At 36.8% G+C, this 21,667-nt stretch overlaps 1 protein-coding gene across 3 annotated transcripts in view; it reads right to left on the reverse strand.

Annotated features, from left to right (window-relative positions):
* The window catches only part of CFAP299 (cilia and flagella associated protein 299), an 807,700-nt gene that overhangs the window by 409,287 nt on the left and 376,746 nt on the right, over positions 1–21,667 (reverse strand). Inside the window, exons 4-5 of one of the 3 annotated variants that reach the window (XM_023737602.1) lie at positions 20,473–20,519; positions 11,933–11,936 (exon numbers count right to left, since the gene is read on the reverse strand). The exons of 1 other annotated variant lie outside the window; for it this stretch is intronic. In XM_023737602.1, coding sequence (XP_023593370.1) covers positions 11,933–11,936; positions 20,473–20,519 — 51 coding nt within the window. The remainder of the gene's footprint in view (positions 1–11,932; positions 11,937–20,472; positions 20,520–21,667) is intronic. One more of the 3 variants, XM_004383109.1, reaches the window with a different exon arrangement.

Genomic DNA, 21,667 nt, shown 5'->3' on the forward strand with positions numbered 1-21,667 from the left:
TGTCATAAAACAATATGTGTACTACTGTTTAATGAGAAACTATTTGTTCTGTAAGCCTTCACCTGAAGTACAATAAAAAAAAAAAAAAGAAAAAAAACTTTTTTCTTATCTTTCGAATTTTGAGAATTATTTTCTTTTCCTTCTATAATTTCTTTAGGCTAGTGGCTACGTATTTCCTTTTGAAAGTAAGAGAAAGTAAGCCTACATGTTTTTAATTGCTTTGAGCAGATTGTTAATTTGCAATTACAAAGTAGACTCACAAGGGTCAACAGATGGAGCAAAACAATTTCAAATTACTCATTCCTCTCTGTCTTTTGTATTAAAATACTATCAAAAAGTTCTGGTCACACAAACAAATACGGCATAAAGCAAAGGGCTTATCCTACCATTTCAATATAACACAAAAGGGATACTTTTGATCCTTCAGTTAATGCTCATTTATGCCCTTCCACATAAAACCGATTCATTTATTTAGTTTCAGATATTATCATCATGATGGGTACTTTTAAGAGGAGAATTATCTTTACCATTAGGTGTTTACTTATGTCCGCCACTCTTAATGAATATTTGAAATAATTTTATTATAGTAAAATATTAATCATATTATTTGAGAAGAACATTCCCCTCTGGGCCACAGACTTCTTGAGTCATCTGAAATTATCCTAGAGAATTGGACAAGGGTGTACCATAAACCAGTCTGATCATTTAATGAGTTCATGACGGGCGGATTATCCAATAAGCAAGGTAACCAGAGGTTTACTTGTGCTTACCTTGCTTACTGGGTACTCCATTCCTGCTAGGGATTATGAATTTGAAAACAGGCTTTGATTCTGTAGGAAGGTGCTATGGGGTTGGGAGAGAAACAGATATCAGCCATACCTAGAAGCAGAATGTTTGATGCGGTGAAAAAATGTGAAATTGTTCACTACGGATTAGTAAGTAAGCACAAGTAAGCCTGTGATTATCTTGCTAATTGTGAAATCCATCCCAGGTTCATGACATGTCACTTATCCTTGCTTTGCAAAAGAAGAAAAAGTTAAGTGAGGAGTAAGGGACATCCCACAGATAGGTAACTGGGGTTGGTGGTTAGGTCCTGTGGTGCAGTTAATTACTTTTGTGTGTGGCCTTTCTAGCCATGGTCTTTTAACTCCCACCTGGGTGATTCGGTAGGACTGTGTGATAGGGTAATTGTGGTCCACCAAGGGGATTGGTCAGTTTTGCCTTAAAAGAGAGCCAATCCCAGAGCAAAGAGGTAGAGCCCACCATCACCAAGGAAGAAGAGACAAACAGGAGAGACCTGGCAGCAGAGACCCAGCAGCAGGAGATAGCTTAGTGGGCTTTCTGGCTCATGGAGAGAGAAAGTCGAGTGCCTTTGGGTAGAGGCTGAGGGCCAGGGAGAGGGTGTGCCTGAGAGCAAAGTTGGGGAGACGCTGTCCTGATGAAAGAACTATATTCTGAGTGTTCCTGAGCCTGAATTGTAACTGTTACTTCCCTTATGATAAACCCCATAAGCATGAGTAGGGTCTTTGAGTTCTGTGTGGCCATTGCAATGAATTATCTAACCCAGCAGAGAAGTAGAAAGTGCTGTACGAGGGATGGTTGGTGTCAGAATTAGTAAAGGTGGCCAAGAGAGAAGGTTTGTCTGGCCTCCGCCTCATGGGAGTCAGCTTTGCACTGTTGATCTTGGTTCTCCTTCCCCCTTGCGGGGTTGGAGGAGGTCAGACACTGCCCACACGTCATTTTTACAGGCCCCTAAAGAGATCAAGTTCTGAAAGAGGAAAATAGGAGATTATTTTTCAGCTAACCAAGAGATGTAACACAATTCTGAGCATCTCTAGGTAGATATGGCATGTGTCCTAGAGAATACGTGCCCTCTAGAAAGACAAAGACACTTCCAAACCCTTCCATTTAGTTCTAACCACAAGTTGAATATCCCTAAGGGCTTAAGTGATAGTGGCAATTTCATTATTATTTTTAATGCCATTTCACTAATGATGGACCACCAAGCTATTTTCCTTTTGTTTGTTTGTTTTTTGCCACTGTAAACAGTGGTTTAAAACACTGTCATCAAGACATATACCCTCACAACTCTATTTCTATAGATAGTTCCAAGAGTGGGAATTGCTGGATCAAAGGCTATATGAATTTTAGTTTGTATAGATAGATAACTTTCCAAAAATTTTGTGTCGGGATATGCTTCCATTAGCAATGCATCTCAGCATCCTTGGTAGTGTTGTAAACTTATTACACATTTAGTGTTTAGAATTTTTTAATGACTATATTATATATAAAATGTATATGTAGGTAAATGTGTATGTATATATCCAATTTTACTGTCAGTTTGTTATACTGTGGTGGCTTGAATGCTGCAATCTATGCCACCAGTATTTCAAATACCAGCAAGGCCACCAATAGTGTACAAGTTTCAGCAGAGTTTACAAACTAAGACAGATAAGGAAGAAAGGCCTGGCAATCTACTTCTGAAAATTTGCTGATGAGAACCTTATGGATCACAACAGAACACTGTTCAACTGGATTGTTCTGGACACATCACCAGGAGGGATCAACTCCTGGAGGAGGACATCCATGTTAGGTGAAGCAGAGGGTCAGTGAGGGTGAGGTAGACCCTTGGTGATAGGAACTGGCACAATAGTTGCAACGATATGCTTGAACATGCCAGTGATCGTGAGGATGTCACAGGACTGGGCAATGTTTTGTTCTATTGTACATAAAGTCATTGTGAGTCAGAGTTGACTCGATAGCAGCTATCTATTTGACTATATTCCTGTAAGGATGTTCTATTCTCCACTAGTCTTCTCTTTAAAATTGTATGCACTTCTTCAGTGAACATGTTTTCATCCTTGATCTAGCTAGCATACTGGAATCATTAACGACTCATATAAATTTTAGAAGTGTCATGAGTGTTAACCTAAATATGCGTTCTTAGGGCCACCAGGAGAACATGTGGTGTAGTGAGATAAGCATTGCCAGGGTGTCAGAGAAACTTGGCAGTTAACTTGTTTTGGGACCTTGGGAAAATCATTTTTCTCTACTCAGCTTGTGGGTATTCATCTGTAAAATAAAATTTGGAGTAAATGATCTCTAAGGTTCTTTCAGCTTAGAGATATTATATGTATAGTATGCTTATTTTAGTATACTTTATTTTATAAAATGTTAGCATTCACAGCCGATAAGCCTGGATTCAACTATTATCAGGGCTTTTTTTGTTCTGTTTTGTTTTGTTTTTTATGCTTCTGGGCAGCCATAGGCCCAGAGTAACAAAGAAGAACCACTTGTACCTGATTCCAGTCCTAGGTACCAGAAATGCACAATTGAAAGTTTACCGTTTAGTTGGAAAGAAACATAAGCAAAAACTTACATGGAAATAGGATATGATACAACACAATGTGATATTTGTTATAATTTTGTTGTTGTTGTTAGCTGCTGTCAAGTCAGCTCCCGACTCATGGCAACCTCATGTATAAGGGAACAAAGAAACGCTTCCTGGTGCTGTGTCATCCCAATGATAGGTATGCAGATTAGACCATTTTGATCCATAGGATTTTCATTGGCTGATTTTCAGAAGTAGATCACCAGGCCTTTCTTCTTTATAATTATAGGAGATGTTAATTCTTAGATATCTGACATTGTATTGAGCAGTGAGAGGAAATTTCTCCTCCTTCCTGTAGATAATTAGTTAAGCAATTGATAACTAGGGCTAATTAGCAGCTCCGTAGCAGCTGAAGGAATGGAACTGAGGGTCACCCCTTAAGTACTATGTTTTGAAGATGGTTTAGAGGGCTCAGGCACCCACCCAGATCCTCATCTCTCTCAGTGCACCGCGACTAAGCCTTGGCTCCTCTTCCAACAGGGTTAATCAGGACTTACCTTATTACTGAGCCCCGATGGGGAGGTCAGTATATTTCATACCACTGCTGCCCCTTAACTATGGTCAATCCATCCTCCAGAATATTTAACACCTACAAAAAAACTGACTAAGATTTTTGTTTTAACTGAGACCTTAGTTTTACCATGTCTTCTTATGCTAGAAATTTTTTTGCCCCTCCATTTGCCTCAGCCACATTGTCTTGTCCTCTGGTTGGGTTCAGCAAATAGGTGATAATGAAAAGAGATGAGAGAACAAGGAGAGTGGTCAGGGTATTTATCACACTCACCTGCTCCCTCCCTGATGGGATAGTTTGGCAATGACTATATTCCTTAACCTAAGCTACACCTCCTGCATGATTGACACTCTTCCAATGCTACAATTCTTTCCATATTCCAGAAAAACTCAGTCCTAGCAGTGATAGTAACTTTCTGCTATTACTTGTCTCCTGGGCACTTCATTTCCTTAGATAGTACAGTTAACATTATCCCATACCTCTGTAAATAGGTCCCCCATTAAAGTCTCTTCAATTACTCCCCTGAGTAAGCTATTGTTTTCCTGCCAAGAACCTCAACTGTTACAATCCAATTAATGAAGTGTTGATGCTATGCACAAATTGCATTGGAAACAAAGAGGGCTACCTAAGGTTACTGGGAAGTCAGAAATGTCTCTAAAGAGCTAATAATATTTAAACTGAAATAAAAATTAAACACCAAAACTGAAAATTAAAAATTGAATACTTTTTTCACAGAAAGTCAAAAGGGAGGTAGGCACTCCAGGAAGAAGCAACAGCATATGTAAAGGCATAGGGCATGGAGACATGAGAGATAATTACATATCTGAGGACCCTGTAAACTTCACGTATGGGGTTTGAGGTTGGGGAAGATAAGGGAGAGTGGCCAGAGATGACACTGAAAGGTGAACAGGGCTAGATCATAAGGGACCTTGTATTTCATGTGTGCAAGAAAGAGTTAACTCTGCAAGCCTGGGTTGCTCAAACCCCTGCACATTCCCAAGGTAAGCCTGTGTTTGGGATTGGCCTTTAGTTGGCTCCTGGAACATGAGCTCTGGGTCCTTGGGATTTTCTGCCTGATAAGAGCCTTTTTGTAGGCCCAAGGTCTTGGGCCATGTGGCACCAGTTAGATTAGATAGTTTACGGTGATTTGTGGTGAACGTTTGTGTTTGCTCTGGGGAGTCTATAATCTAAGTAGCTGAGGTCAGTCACGTAGATGCTGCATGCCTATAAGATGACCCTGGCCAACAAGGCTCAGGTGAGCTTCCTTGGTTGACAACACCTTACATTTGTCGGCACACATTGTTGCTGAGAGACCTTATTACATCCATTAGACTCCACTGGGAGAAGACATCTGGAAGTTTGTGCCTGTTTCTCCTGGACTTTGACCCTTGTGCCTTTTACACATGATAATTTTAATTGGTATCCTTTTACTGTAATAAATCATACCCACAAGTATAACAGCTTTTCTGAGTCCTGTGAGTCCTAGTGAAACATCAGGCCTGAGGGGGTCTTGGTGGCACCTGACACTCCATGCAAGTCTTATATATGTAACTAATGTATAAACTACTTATAGATGGAAGCCATGTCTTCTTTCACTCATATACATGTAGTAATTATTGCAGTTAATATTTATTGACAGTTTACTATATTCCAGTTAACTTTAAATATATTAGCATAATTAATTCCCACCCAGTGAGATAGATACTATTATTCTTCTCATTTTACATGAGAATAAACTGAGGTGGCAAAAGATAAGTAAATTGTCCAGAATTTTATAAGTGGTAAGTATTGGAGAAGATTGTTAACCTAAGAACGTGCTTCCAGAAATTATATTTAACCACTGTGTCACTCTAAACTGTCCATCCCACTTAGCACAGTGGTAAGAATATGACAAGCATTCAATGGATAATCACTGGATTATTATTTTTTTTAATTTGTCTATAGTTAATCGACAGACCAATTTAAAAAAAAAAGGTAAGTGAAGAGGGCTTGAAGCACTTACTGATGAAGATCAAAGACTACAGCCTTCAGTATGGATTACACCTCAACATAAAGAAAGCAAAAATCCTCACAACTGGACTAATAAGCAACATCATGATAAATGGAGAAAACATTGATGTTTTCAAGGATTTCATTTTACTTGGATCCACTATCAGCACCCATGGAAGCAGCAGTCAAGAAATCCAAAAGACATATTCCATTGGGCAAATCTTCTGCAAAAGACCTCTTTAAAGTGTTAAAAAGTAAAGATGTCACTTTAAGGGCTAGGGTTTGCCTGACCCAAGCCATGGTGTTTTCAATTACCTCATATGCATGTGAAAGCTGGACAATGAATAAGAAGACTGAAGAAGAATTGATCCTTTGAATTATGGTGTTGGCAAAGAATATTGAATACACCATGGACTGCCAAAAGAATGAGCAGGTCTGTCTTGGAAGAAGGACAGCCAGAATGCTCCTTAGAAGTGAGGATGGTGAGATTTCATCTCAAATACTTTGGACACGTTGTCAGGAGAGATCAGTCCTTGGAGAAGGACATCATGCTTGGTAAAGCAGAGGGTCAGAGAAGAGGAAGAAGACTCTCAAGGAGATGGATTGTCACAGTGGCTGCAACAATGGGCTCAAGCATAACAATGATCGTGAGGATGGCACAGGACCAGGCAGTATTTCATTCTGTTGTACATACGGTCACTATGAGTTGGAACCTACTTGACAGAACCTAACAACAACAACATAGTTAATCTGCTCCTTATAGTTAGATTAATGCATGCCCAATATTTGGAATAGATTTGGGTTATGGTTTATCAATAAAAAACAGTGAAAGACTTTCTATAAAATACTCTATCAAATGCCTAGCACTTAATAGATGTTGTTGAATCCAATAATTTTATTTATTAATGTTTTTGATAATTATGCTTATAACTCAAAGGCATACTACATAGACATCTTCAGATCTATTTCTTATCTCATGTTGACAGAAAAACAAATACTGAATATAAAGAAAGAAATTAATTCAGAAATACTTCCCTCTCTCTCTATGTATATGTATATATATGATTAGTCGGCTAAATAATAATAATTTTAATATGTGCTTGTTTACAATTTTAAAGAATGTTGTCATAAAGTATCATAATTTTGTTCATCCTTTAGCTATGTTGGAGCAACAATCTAGAAGAACTTCAGCATGAGTATATAAGGTTAGAGTTAAAAAGAAACTGTCATGGTTTTGTAGTCCTTGTTCCTTTCACTTTTACCGAACAAGATAAATATTTTATACCCACTTTTCATTTTTCTTCTGTTGTGCATTTCGTTATATAGAATAGGCATATTCTATACTCAGTGCTCACCATGATGAGAAAGTCTGACATAACCATTTTTCCATATCTGATTGAACCAAAGTGGTGGGACGGCAGATGGGAGAAGGGATGGATGGAGGCTGGAAAGACAGGGAAGCATATGGCCAAAAAGTGGTTTTCTGATACAAAATCTTTGCTCAGCTGAATGAACTAACACTCTCATTTGCGGGATTTGAAAATGAGGCATTTATATAAACTCCGCAATTGGTAAAAGAATAGACGCTGAAAGACTAAGAGGCAAGACATTATGCAAAACCATGAGTCGGCAGAGACCATGGATAAGAAGAAGCCAGGAGGAAACACAGAACATGACAGAGTAAGGCAAATTAGCTAGGAACAGCATGAGCAACAGAATCCAAGACAAAGAAAAGCAGAGTCACAATGACAGAGATTCAGTTGAAGGAGCAATGATCAACTACTAAGGGAGGCCACACATTATCTTGGTCATCAGAACTAGGTTAGACACCAGATCATGCCTAAACTACAATCTAGTGGCTTAAGCATGACTATGAGGCTCTTTCTGTCTTTCTTAGCCCTCTGTATCCTCAAAATTACCCATCCAAACTTAAGGCAACTTGAATTTTCTTGCAACCTAAAAGAGTCTACTGGGCTATGTGCCATTGTTGGAAAGAAATTAAACTTGAGGTAAGGTTTTATATAAGGTCTTCATTCATTGCCATCAAGAATGTTATTCTACGTGATATATTACAGAGCTTTAAAGTTAACATTGTCTTCTTCACCTACAACTCTGCCTTACATTGTCTGGCTCCAGCGTGTCCAGCTAAACCCACCCTATTCCATGACCACCAACAATAATGTGGCTTCTTCAGTGATCTCCTAAATGTCTTGGAGAGGTTGCTCAGTAAAATAGGGAAGACATAGATTACTTCTAAGCTACCACTGCTGGGACAGCAGTCATGATTCAGTGGTAGAACTCTCATGTTCCATGAGGGAGACCAGGTTCGATTCCAGGACAATGAACCTCATGTGCAGCCACCACCCATCTGTCAGTGTAGGCTTGTGTGTTGTTATGATGCTGAACAGGTTTCAGCAGAGCGTTCAGGCTAAGATGGACTAGGAAGAAAGGCTGGGCTATTTTCAACTAAAATAAGCCAATGAAAACCCTATGGATCACAACGGTCCAATCCACAACCAATCTTAGGGATAGTGCAGGACCATGAAGCATTTTGTTCCATTGTGCATGGGTCGGGGCAATTTGGCAGCAGTCAGCAACAACAACCATTGCTGGAAGTATCAAGATGCATGACCACCTCAGGGTGAATTATGGGTATCCAGGTTTCTATTCCAAATCAGTTGAGTATTAAACATTCTTAAAGCTTTATTTTGTAAAGTAGTTTGACTTCCAATAACCCAGAATATTTTGTTAATACATGTACGGAAATGTTAGAAAAAGTAAACACGTGGATAGTTACTTTGCACTTGTACAAGTTTGCTCCCATATCACTGTTTACTTGGCCAACGAACAATGTTTGACAGGAGATAGCCAAAGATTTCTAAATTCTGCACACTGATTGTTTGCCATTCCCTAAGCTCAAATCAGGGTTCCCAAAGTCTGGTAAACTAATTAGCTCATATTGGTAAATATTAGCAGCCTCAATTCTAAGTATTAGCCAAAATTCATTGGCTGCACTGAGGGCAGGAAAGAGGAAATACAATGAAAATACAAAGATTTTAAAATAAAATGTATTATTAAGATACAAATACACTCTTAATACTCTTTCCCCCTGAGAAAATCAGAGTATAATTTTTTTTTTAAATAAAATTACTTGGTAGACATTTAAATACATCAGTGAAGAAATGGGAAACCTGGGGCTATAGTTAAATATATTGATTTACAATGTTTTGATGTAAAATACAACCAAAGGTGTCTTCTGCTTGTTGACATCAAAATAGTGTTTTACTCTTGCAATTAGACATTATTTCAAAACATTTCAACCTCAAACATTTTAACAGCGTGTGTCAGCAATGCTTTCACATGCTATTTACTAAATAGGACTAATTGAAATTCAAGACTTGTGACCACATTTCAGAAAGAGCCACATGACTCGAAATTGCTAGTATATAATCTTCCAAGATTAAAAAAAAAAAAAAAAAAAAAAATTCCCAAGTCTTCTAATTTCTCTGTCAACCAAATGACATTAACTTTGCCTCTTAAGTGCAGCCAGGCATCCAAGAACACATATAACACATGTTTTCCATCTGAGTCCCTGGTCCCGGTTCTTCCCCATCGCCCACATCCAATCAGTGCCATCTTCTTTAATTACAGTATCTGTGATGTCTATTAGATCAAGGTCTCCTCTTCAATAAAAGTGCCTTGATTTTGAGTCGGTGCCTCACCACTGGCATGTACTGTCTGTCATCTCTATTAAATATAGAGCTACTGGGATCAGGTTATTACTAGTCATACAAATGCAACTCTTAGGACACTTTCTGTCAGGGACACTCTTTCTATATTGCTTTTGGATCACTCCTTGAAGACTTAAAATATTCTAAGTAGGGTTTGTTTTAATCAAAATTCTTTCAAGTGAGATAGAATAACATAATTTCAGTGCAAACTAACTTCACCATTCTATTGGGGTGAATTTAACTGAAAAAGATCAATGATTTATAATATTGACAGAGAGATAAAATGGAATAAAAAATAGAACTGTACTTAATTTAGAGCGAGGGGCCACAAATTACAGCTTCAAATAACAAAACCTAACTCCGTACTAATTGCAAAGCAACAGTAATATATAAAATAACCTGGAGAGAATTAATAAAAACTGTGCCTGCCTGCTTTTCTGTGGCAAAGGTATAAGGAAGATCATTGTCAGTCGTGATCCAAGTTATAAACTTAAGATAGACGTTTGTTTCCCCATCATATTTGGCTCAGTGGACCATGTTTTGATGAAGCATTAGTCTTTGCAGGTACAGACAAACACGTGAAAAGCAGTCAGTTGTAGAACAGTGCCATTTTAAAGTACAAAGGAAAACGGTATTAAGCTGAATGGTAGTGGGTCTCAAACCCACTCGTAAGCCCCGCTCCCAGGTGACATAATTCAGTGGTCAATTATCTACAAATTGAGCTGAATGGATTCAGTTATTTAAATTTATTTGAGACACTATAGGTGCTAGTCAGTTTTAGACTTAAACTTTTCATGCAACAATGACAACAAAAATATGTGAAATCAAAAATATGTGAAATAATGTATTAATTACTAGAAAACAAGAGGCTCAAAAATATGTGATGCCAATAACTTCAAAGGTCAAAGCTCTGTATATTTTATATGTTTTGATTGAATTTTCATAAAATAAATTCTATATTCCTTGCTCCAACACAATATACTAGATAACACTTAAACTTGTACAGGTGACTATGCCATCCCTAGGAATATTTACCACTGGCTTAAGGTAAAATATTCCAAGTTAATATCCCAATTCACAATTTAATAGCCATGGGGCAGTTGCTAACCTTCCCTGTGCCTTAGTTTACCTCTTTGTGAAAGAAGTAATAGACCTCATGTGGGCTGTAGAGAGGCATTGGTGGTTCAGGGGTAGAATTCTCTTCTTCCACGACGGAGACCTAGGTTTGATTCCTGGCCAATGCACCTCATGTGTAGCCACCACCCACCTGTCAGTGGAGGCTTGTATGTTGCTGTGATGCTGAACAGGCATCATCAGAACTTCCAGACTAACACAGCCAAGGAAGAAAGGCTTGTAAATTTACTTCTGAAAATCAGCCAGTGAAAACCCTACGGATCACAACAGTTTGATACCCCAACCTACCATGGGGATAGTATGGGACCAGGCAGCATTTAGTTCCCTTGTGCATGAGATTACCATGAGTCGGGGAGATAACTTCACAGCAACAACAGTGTTCTGGGGATCAGATGTGAGAATGCATGTGAAAGGACACAGTAACACCTCTAGCACATCTTTGTTAGTTTTCCTTTCTCCCCTTAAGTGTTGTCTTGTACTTCTCACTACCGTACTTGATTCTTTCAGTTTGATATTCCTTATCTTCTAAATGTGAATATACCAGATATACAAGCTTGTTAACAATGTGTTAAATGGAAGAAAGCTTTGTGAGCCCAAAGCCACAGTGTTAAGGTTTGGGATGTTGAGAGGCATTTTGTACTTAATTCAAAGGGTTGAAAGTGTTACATTCAACCTTTATTTGAGTAGAAATATTATCGGAGCACTTTAAATTGAACACAAAATAGTATTTAATATAAGGATGTTTTGAGTACACAACTATAATTCAATTTTACAAGTTATTTATATACATATAAAGATTTCACAAAACATAATATTAAATAATTCATTTTCAGTCCTCTGTATAGATGGGATTGTTTCTATAAATAAAGATATTAGTTGGTTACGTTATTGACTATTAGACTATTGAACAGTGCAGCTTTTTTCTCATCTATCTCTGATAGTACGTGTAATCATCTCTAATGAAATTAAATTAGCTTTGTGATTTTGAGATAAATTCTTTAGTACAAGCTGAGTGAATCCATCCTTCTCACTAAATTTTATACTCTATGTTTCAGTTTAAGGAACCCTTGTGGCACAGTGATTAAGCACTCTGCTGTTAACAGAAAGGTCAGTAGTTGGAACCCACCAGCCGCTCCACGGAGGAAAGATGTGGCAGTCTGCTTCCATAAAGATTACAGCTCTGGGAACCCTGTGGAGCAATTCTAGCCTGTCCTATAGGGTTGCTATGAGTCAGGATAGACTGGATGGAAACAGGGGTGTTTCAGTTTACTGTGTTATTTTTCTCCCTAAGGGAAAGAACAAAAGAGGATACCGAGTGTAAGAAACAGGGTACAGAAATAGAGGAATTATGTACTTCCTTTGAGTCCTGGAAAAAATAAAACAATGTTTTGCTAATAATTGTGGCTGGCTCATTGTTTTTATGTATGCTTAGCTGTATTTCTAATCTAGAAATAACAGGCAACACTTCTCTCCCTGAAAGAAAAAAAAAAATCTTTAAAACATTACTATCATCAGTGATTTGTGTAGTTCACACAACATTCATTCTTTCATTTATCTAGTTCAGGATTAAAACATTGATTAAAAAAAAAGAAAAGTGCCCTCACAGTTACATCAGGCCACATAAAAACACAATTCATTTATTCTCTTCACTAAATCAAGACCTAGCATAGTGATCAGCAGCATCTATGGGAAATGTATTCAGTCTTCCGGCTTCCTTTTATCTTTCTGTTAATGGTGAATTAAGAGTCCAAGTCCTCCAAATTTTCAAGAGAACTCGAGAGTTTGCTCAATGGAGTTCAAATATCAGACTAAAAGCAAATTGCAATTTTGATTTTAACCCTGCTTCCTACTAATGTCCCAACCCAGGTGTGGCCTGGATTTCATAAAACATTAACTTTGTTCTTTATGTAAATAAAATGGTGGCTGCACAGGTGCACCTGCTGTGTGGTGTTACAGGCAACCACAAAGTTATCAGAGTGTAAATAGAAAAAATAAACAGAACAAGTATGCTAAGGGGCACATTTAGATTGCCACTGTAGATTATGTATATAGTTAAATCTTTCTGTCAAACATTTAATGCAGCTACTGAATCTAAAGTATAGCTTACACGGAAGCTAATTTGCCCAACATTTCCATATAGTCCCCTGATTTGGGTGAATATTTTTAAAAGCTCTCTCAGTAATCACATAATTGGAAGCTATTTAAGAGTACTATAGAGAAAGAAAAACAAATTGTTGCTAACTGAACTTGGAATAGGTTATGCTTCCTTTTAATTTCTTTTATGAAATGACAGTTATGATAAAGAGTACTGGGAACATTTATTACTGACAGGTGTAATTTCACCCCTACTTGAAAGGCCATGACTTTAAAAGGAGACGAAAGCCTCCAGCTGATGAATGCGGGAAGAAAAGTCTGACAGGAATAACATGACCGTCTCAAGGGAATTAAGTCATGTGGGCCTGCGGTTTACCATTTGGCTGTGAAGTTACTAAGATTTACAGTGTGCTCTGAAGGGGTTTGAAACACTTTTATTTGCATTTACTTCTAGAAAGCTGATAGAACAACTTAGTGAAACTACAAACAGTGTGGCCAGCTCATCCTCAACTGATAATGAAGGTTATAGGCCTCCCAGAGAAATTTAGCCTTGACTGATGAAACCCTCCTGCCAGCAAGTTTTGGACTAGTAATAAGAATTGAGATAGTGATCTAAGTATAAGAAGCTTTATTATTATAACTGAACATGAACCATAAGATTGCATTTAGAAAGAGGTTTTCATCATTTTTTGGAGATTTTATATCAAAAATAATTTACAATAAGAATTTTTAGCTTTAGGTCCGTTCTGATAAGATCTTAAAATAAAATTTTTTTAAAATCTATATTAATCAACTAAACTAACATAAATTCTGTACCACTATTTTCAAGACACTGGTCTAAGAAATTTAGTTGAATAAAATGAAACATGTAAAAGGGAAAAGATATAAATGTGAATTACTATAATGTAAAGAAGAATGTGATTAGTGATATAGGAAAGATCCAAGATAGAATGAGAATTAAAAACAAGAAGTGACTATTTCTCAATAGGCATTAAATTGCATCCTGTTTTGTTAGAGTTTATAATCTTTTCCTTAAAAGTGCATGTTGTTACCAATTTCCTGCTAATTTACTACCTGTTTGGTGTGAAGGGGGGAGTGTGTGGGTGAGTTTAGGGATATTCATTCCAGTGAAATCTTTGTAATGTCTTCTGTGCACAGACAGCGGACTCTCTTTTCACTCTGTATGTCATAGGTGTAATGTATTTTTATTAGAGCTTCAATTAAACTAAAGAAGTTATTAATGTGATCAGGAGAGAAAACACAAAGGAGAAGTGAAATCTCAATTAATAAATTACTTAGAACTACTTCATAAAATATAAAGATTAAATGAGTATGGAAATTGTCTGAAAATCCATAGGTAGTAAAGAGTATTACTCAGCCCTTTAAAAGGTCTTAAGAAACTTCCCATGAGTAAAATAGTACCTAGATATTATTTAAGGAGCTCTGGTAGTGCAACAGTTAAGCGCTCAGTTGCTAACCGAAAGGTCCACGGTTCAAACCCACCAGCGTCTCCACTGTAGAAAAGACCTGGCAATCTGCTCCCATAAACATTACAGCATAGGAAACCCTCTGGGGCAGTGCTACTCTGTCCTATAGGGTTGCTATGAGTCAGAATTGGCTCAATAGCACACAACAACAAAATATTGTTTGGAGAAGAATAGAATTACTAAAATGAATTTGATTTTTTAAAACAGAGTTTAGAATTTCTGGCTTCTTATTTCACTTAATCATTCTGAGAGTCATTTGATTAAGCAAAAATTATTATTTTACCAGATAAAATCCATGAGCAGGAACAAGGATACTGGCACAAAAACTCTTAGAATGTAGCATACAAAAACACAACTATATAGACAGGTATACAGGAAAGATATCACTGGAAAGCTGTCAAAAATATTGTTATACATATAATTCTAAGAAATCCTGGAATCCCTGGGTGGCACAAAAGGTTAAGTGCTTGACTACTAACTGAAAGGTTGGTGGTTTAAACACACCCAGAGGCACCTCAGAAGAAAGTCCGAGTGATCTTCTGAAAGGTCACAGCCTTAAAAAACCTATTGAGTGTCGTCCTACTCTGCACAGGTGAGGTTGCCATGAGTCAGAATCAACTTGATGGCAACTGGTTTGGTTTTGGTCTATAAGAAATCCCACAGATACCATATAAACAAAAAAATAGTAAATGCTGAAAATAGAAAGTATGCTAGAAAAAAATATTATATATTTCATTATTGCTTTGAACCTTTATAAAAATAAAAAGTAAATAATAAATGAAAGAAATGGAATTAGAATATGCATTGCTTAAAATTTATAACAAATTAAATAAATAATCCAAAACTAGGAAATAGTACTTGGCGACATCAGCAAGATGGCAGAGTAGGCAGTTCCAAGCTTCTGTCCTCCTAAAAGAAACATCAAAAAAACAAGCAGAAACTGTCAGAACCAACTTTATCAAACCTCTGTAAAGTTTCAGCAAAAAAGTAAATGCTGAATCAAGAAAAAAAGAACTTCAAAGCATTAAGTAAGCTGTGTGTGTGTGTGTGTGTGTGTGTGTGTGTTTTAACTTGCCTATGTCCCATCTCATTGGGCAAATCTGCTGCAAAAAACCTCTTTCAAGTGTTAAAAAGCAAAGATGTCCCCTTGAAGACTAAGGTGTGCCTGACCCAAGCCACGGTGTTTTCAATCACCTCATATGCATGTGAAAGCTGGATAATGAATAAGGAGGACCGAAGAATTGATGCCTTTGAGTTTGGTGTTGGTGAAGAAAATTGAGTATAGCATGGCTTCCAAAAGAATGAACAAATCTGTCTTGGAAGAAGTACAGCCAGGATGCTCCTTAGAAGCAAGGATGGCGAGACTTCATCTCACATACTTTGGACATGGTATCAGAAGGGGCCAGTCTTTAGAGAAGGACATCATGCTTGGTAAAGTAAAAGGTTAGTGAAAAAGAGGAAGACCTTCGATGTGGTGGATTGACACAGTGGCTGCAACAATGGTCTCAAGCATAACAATGACCATGAGAATGGCACAGGAGCGGGCAGTTTTTTATTCTGTTGTACGTAGGGTCACTATGAGTCAGAACAGACTCATAACAACAACATGCCCCATCCCATCCCTGGCTCAATTACACTCTTGAAGATAGCAGCCCATGATAGTAGTGTGGGACTCTGGTCCCTGTTTCCAGAGGAAGCAGAGTAGACCTTATTTGCAAATTATTGTGTTTCTATGTTCTAACCTGTCTGGGGCCCACCTGAAGGATGGATGTAAGGCAGTCATATGTTTCACCTATCTCAGAACTCAGTCAGGGAGGAAAAGTGGCAGGCATTGCTTGAAAAGACTATAGGGTGAATGATCAATACATAGCCAACTGGAATAGAGTTAATAGAATAGCCAACAAGAATACAATTGAAACGTATTATAAACTTAAGATCTGGGAGGAAAAGCCAAGGAGAAATTTTCTTTGGGGAATTTGAGCATTCAATACTAGACATGGCCTGGTTTTCTAAATTGCCCTGTGCATATTAGGGAATTTAGAAAACCAGGGCATACAGAGGGCAAGACAGACATGTTCTCGGAACAGATTTAAGAAAACCCTAAGCTTTCATTTGGGCTGATCACTAGTCTCAGTGTAAGTTCAACTAAGTGTTAAGCACAGAGCTTATCTGAGAAGAAAGGGAAAAGGTTTTTTTGATTGACTGTTTTCATTTTGTTTCAGCTACAAGCATTCAAGGAAATCTCTGTCAAAACATTAGCTGAAAACAAGCTAAAGTAACAGAGATTTCAGGAACCACATATAACAAGGAATACAATCTTTGAAAAAAATAGCTTGGAAAAGTCATTAAACCAATAAACTATTAGAACCTTAAAAAAAAAAAAATAGACCAATCCTCAGGCAAGAGGAAGAATCTGATTTCCATAGTTACTACACATAATATTGAAAAGTCCAGTTTTCAACAAAAAATAACAAGGCATACAAAGAAAAGAAAAAGATGGTGCATTCAAAGGAATGAAATAAAGTGACACAGACTATCCATAATGAAGCCCAGACATTGGACTTACTAGATAAACACTTTAAAACAACTCTTAAATATACTGAAAGACCTAAAGGAAACCATAGAAGAAGTACTAAAGGAAATCAGGAAAATGGTGTATAAATAAAATAAGAATATCAATAAAGAGATAGAAATTGTAAGAAAAAAAACAACAAATTCTAGGTCTGAAAAATACAAAAACCGAAATGAAAATTTTGCAAGAGGGCTTCAACAGCAGATTTGAACAGGCAGAAGGAAGAATTAGTGAGCTTGAAGAGATGCAGTCTGAAGACAGGAAAGTAAAAACAATAAAGAAAAATTAATAGAGCCTAAGGGATCTGTGGAATGCCATCAAGCAGACCAAATGCACATTATGTGACTATCAGAAGGAAAAGAGGGAGAGAGAGGGATGGAAAGAATGTTTGAAGAAATAATGACTGAAACTTCCAAAATTTGATAAAAGACATAAAATTACACATATAAAAAGCTTAACAAACTCCAAGTAGGACAAATATAAAGAGATCCACAATGAGACACAATATACTCAAACTGTCAAAAGTCAAAGACTGAGAGAATCTTGAAAGAAGCAAGGAGAGAAGTGACTCATCACATACAAGGGGATTCTCAATAACACTAAAAGCCAATTTCTTATCAGAAATCATGAAGGCCAGGAGACAATGTAATGACATACTTAAAGTGCTGGGGGGGTAAAAAAACTGTCAACCAAGAATTCAACATCTGGCAAAACTACCCTTCAAAACTAAGGGAGAAATTAGACATTCCTAATAAACCAAAACTGAGAGTTTGTTGTCACTACTCCTTCCCTCAAGAAATGCTAAAGAGAGCCCTTCAGGTTGAAATAAAAGGCAACTAAAGAGAAATCTGGGTAGTGCATGGTTAAGTACTCAACTACTAACTGAAAGGTGACAGTTCACACCCACCCAGAGGTGCCTTGAAAAACAGGCCTTGCAATCCGCTTCTGACAGGTCAGAGTCCTGAAAACCCTATGGATCACAGTTATATTCTGCACATAGGGGGTCGACATGAGTCAGAATCCACTAGACACCAAGTAAGAACAACAGAGAGTAATCTGAAACTGTGTGAAGAAATAAAAATCTACAGTAAAGGTACCTCTATGAGCAAACACAAAAGCAAAAATTGTTGTAATTTTGTTTGTAACTCTACTTTTTATGTCCTACATGATTTAAAATACAAATGGCTAAAAACAATCATTATCAATTGTTATTGGCATAGAATATATAAAGATGTAATTTGTAAGAGCAACAACAAAAATGGGGGTGGAGCTGTAAAGGAACAGAGTTTTCATATGCAATTGACGTTAAGTGGGTATCAATTCACTTTACATTTTTATAAATGTAAGATGTTAAATGTAGTCCCTATCAAAGCTACAAAGAAAATATTATATATATGTAGACATATATATATACATACAAAGGGAATGAGAATGTACAATATTTTAATTAAACAAGAAAAAAGATACTAATGGAGGAAATGAGGAACAAAAAAGGTTTAAGGTACACAAAAAATAAATAGTAAAATGTTAGATGTAAATCTTTCTTATCAGTAATAACTTTAAATGCCAATGGATTAAACTCCCCTATCAAAAGGCAGAGACCAGCAGAATGGATAAACAAGCATGTTCCAACTATTTGTTGTCTACAATAGACTCACTTTAAATCCAAAGACACTAAATATAGAAAATGAAAGAACAGAAAAAAAAATCCATGCAAATCATAATCAAAAGAGAACTGAGATGGCATTATTAATATCAGACAAAATAGACATTATGTCAAAAACTAGTATAAAAATAAAAAATAACATTACATATTGACAGAAGGATCAGTTCTTCAGGAAGACGTAATAAACTTAAGTGCACATAACAAGAGAGCTCCAAAATATATAAAGTGAGCTTTGGTAGAATTGAATTAAGAAATAGACAATTCTACAATAATAGTTGCAGACTTCAGTACACCATTTTCAATAATGAATAGAACATCCAGACATAAGATTAATAAGAAAATAGAGGACTTAAACAACATTATAAACCAACTAGACCCAACAGACATATATATATATAGAACACTCCACTCAACAACAGCAGAATACACATTCTTCTTTAGTGAACTTGGATCTTTCTTCAAGAGAGTCCATACGTTAGGCCACCAAAGGAAAAAATTTGAAGTCAATTTTAAAAGATTAAAATCATACGAACTCTGGGAGTAGGGGAAATGAAGAGTTATTGCTTAATGCATACAGAATTTCTGTTTGGGTAATGAAAAAGTCTTGGAAATAGTAGTGATGGCTATACAACATTTTGAACGTAATCAATACTAACGAATGGTACACTTAAAAATGGATAAAATGACAAATTTTATGTTGCAAGTATTTTATCAAATAAAGTTAAAAAATTGCCTAAATAACATTTACAGTTTAATAAATAAACTCTATAAACCAAATCTTGATAAGTTTCTTACAATATATCCCCCAAAATAGCTTTCTTCTCTCACTACATAGAGATTCCTGACCTTGGAAGTATTTGCAAGAACAGTATGATATAGTTACTAAAATTCCTTAACTTAGCTAAATAATTTCTCAGAAAAAAATGTTTTAATAACTATGAATATTATTCAGACTTCACAGCAAAGTTTTTTTTGTACGAAAAAAAGCAAAGCAAGAATTCTATGGATTTACAAAGTCCAATTGTTTAAATGTCATGTAAAATTATTTTTTAAAAAACTGTTTTCTGGAATAATAAGCTGCTCAAATAGCAAATATATGTATACGAAATCTCTTGGAAATTTTGTCAAGTAAGTCTTCCATACGTTCCTTTATATTGAATTTTAGGGTCCCTGATTTAACAGTCTCACATGCTATTTGAACATCAAGCACCCAATTCAGACAAATTTAAATGTGGGTAGTGCCGATCCATTTTTAGAATTAGATTTTATAATGAAACATTTTCCCCCAATATTTCCTTCTTTTAATCTCCTTTTCATCATTCTCATTCTCCCTCTTCGTCTCCCTCTAGCCCTCCCTCTAGCTCTAACTCTCTCTCTCCCTCCACGTACACACATATACACTCTGCTAGCTTTACCCAGGTTTACACAAGGATTTCAGCCCATTTATGACCCTCAAAATGATTTTCTTTGTTAATTTGTTTGTTTCTAACTCTATGACCACTCATTAAACCTCCTGGCTTCATCCTTTTAGATAACATCTGCTTTCTATCAACGCCAAGGAGGACGTGTTCTTTAAATAAACTTTCTTTGAAAAATAAGAGTAAAAACGTAGGGGGTGTATAAATCTTTAAAAAGCAGAAATCCAAGTTCTTTTATTACATACAAAATGACTTTTTTCTCTCAATATGAAAGCCCTCCATTTACTCCAAGAAAATCATGGAAAATATCAACATCTATACTTTGAAATAAAAGCACTACTTGTAACTGCCATTCACCAAGCCAGAGAGTAATTTGGAAAACAGTAGCAAGAGACGTTGGAGTGATGTATATGTAGGATGAAGCCAAAATGTTTTTCTAACTTGTAAAGGAAACTTTTCTGGGAGCATTACTTTTTAACAGTTGCCTGCTCAAGATATAAGCAGCATCAAACTCAGGTTGATTCAGCTCCAATAAATTAAAAGAGGAAATGTAAGTGAAGCTTGCTGTATATGTTAACAAATCCTGTTATTTAAAGTATAATTTGAATCCCAATCTCTGGTATTACAGGAATTATTTATCAGTCAGGCATGGTACAGAGAATATAGGTGTATTTATACTTACATCTTTATAACTATATAACTATTGCTATAGCCATGACAATATATCTCTGTACATACTTAGAACATACCTGGGAAGATTCACAAGATAACGTTACTTGGAGAAAAGGACTGTCAGGTTGAAGAACATTCCCTTTTAAAACTTATACTTATTATTAAGATTTTTTAAAATATTTTTCCCATACAAAAATTTATACATACATTATTATGTGACTCTAATTGCTCTCCCCATACTGACAGAACACTCCCCCTTTCCACCCGATTCCCCATGTCCGTTCAACCAGCTCCTAACCCTCTCTGCCTTCCCATCTCACTTCCATACAGAAGCTGCCCCTTTAGTCTCTTGTATCTACTTGAGCTAAGAGGCACACTCCTCACAAGTAACACTTCATGTCCCACAATCCAGTCCAATCCCTGTCTGAAGAGTTGGCCTCAGAAATTGTTTTAGTTCTGGGCTGATAGAGAATCCGAGGACCATGCTTTCTGGGGTTTCTCCAGTCTCAGTCAGACCATTAAGTCTGGTCTTCTTACTAGAATTTGAGTTCTGAACCCCACGTTTCTCCTGCTACATCAGGGACTCTCTGTTGTGTTCCCTGTCAGGGCAGTCATTGGTGTAACCGGGCACCACCTAGTTCTTCTGGTCTAAGGCTGATGAAATCTCTGGTTTATGTGGCCCTTTCCATGTCTTGGGCTAATACTTTCCTTGTATCTTTGGTGCTCTTCATTCTCCTTTACTCCAGGTGGTTGGGACCAACTGATGCATCTTAGATGGCCACTTGCAAGCTTTTAAGACCCCAGGTGCCATTCACCAAAGTAGGATGCAGAATGTTCTCTTAATAAGCTTTGTTATGCCAGTTGACCTAGACATCCCCTGAAAACATGGTCCCCAGACTCCTATCCCTGCTACTTTGTCCCTCGAAGTGTTTGATTGTATTCAGGAAACTTCTTAGCTTTGGTTTAGTCCAGTTGTGCTGACTTCCCCTGTAGTGTGTGCTG

This window comes from Trichechus manatus, unplaced genomic scaffold (genome assembly GCF_000243295.1).
Source record: "Trichechus manatus latirostris isolate Lorelei unplaced genomic scaffold, TriManLat1.0 scaffold00105, whole genome shotgun sequence".
NCBI classification, from domain to species: domain Eukaryota; kingdom Metazoa; phylum Chordata; class Mammalia; order Sirenia; family Trichechidae; genus Trichechus; species Trichechus manatus.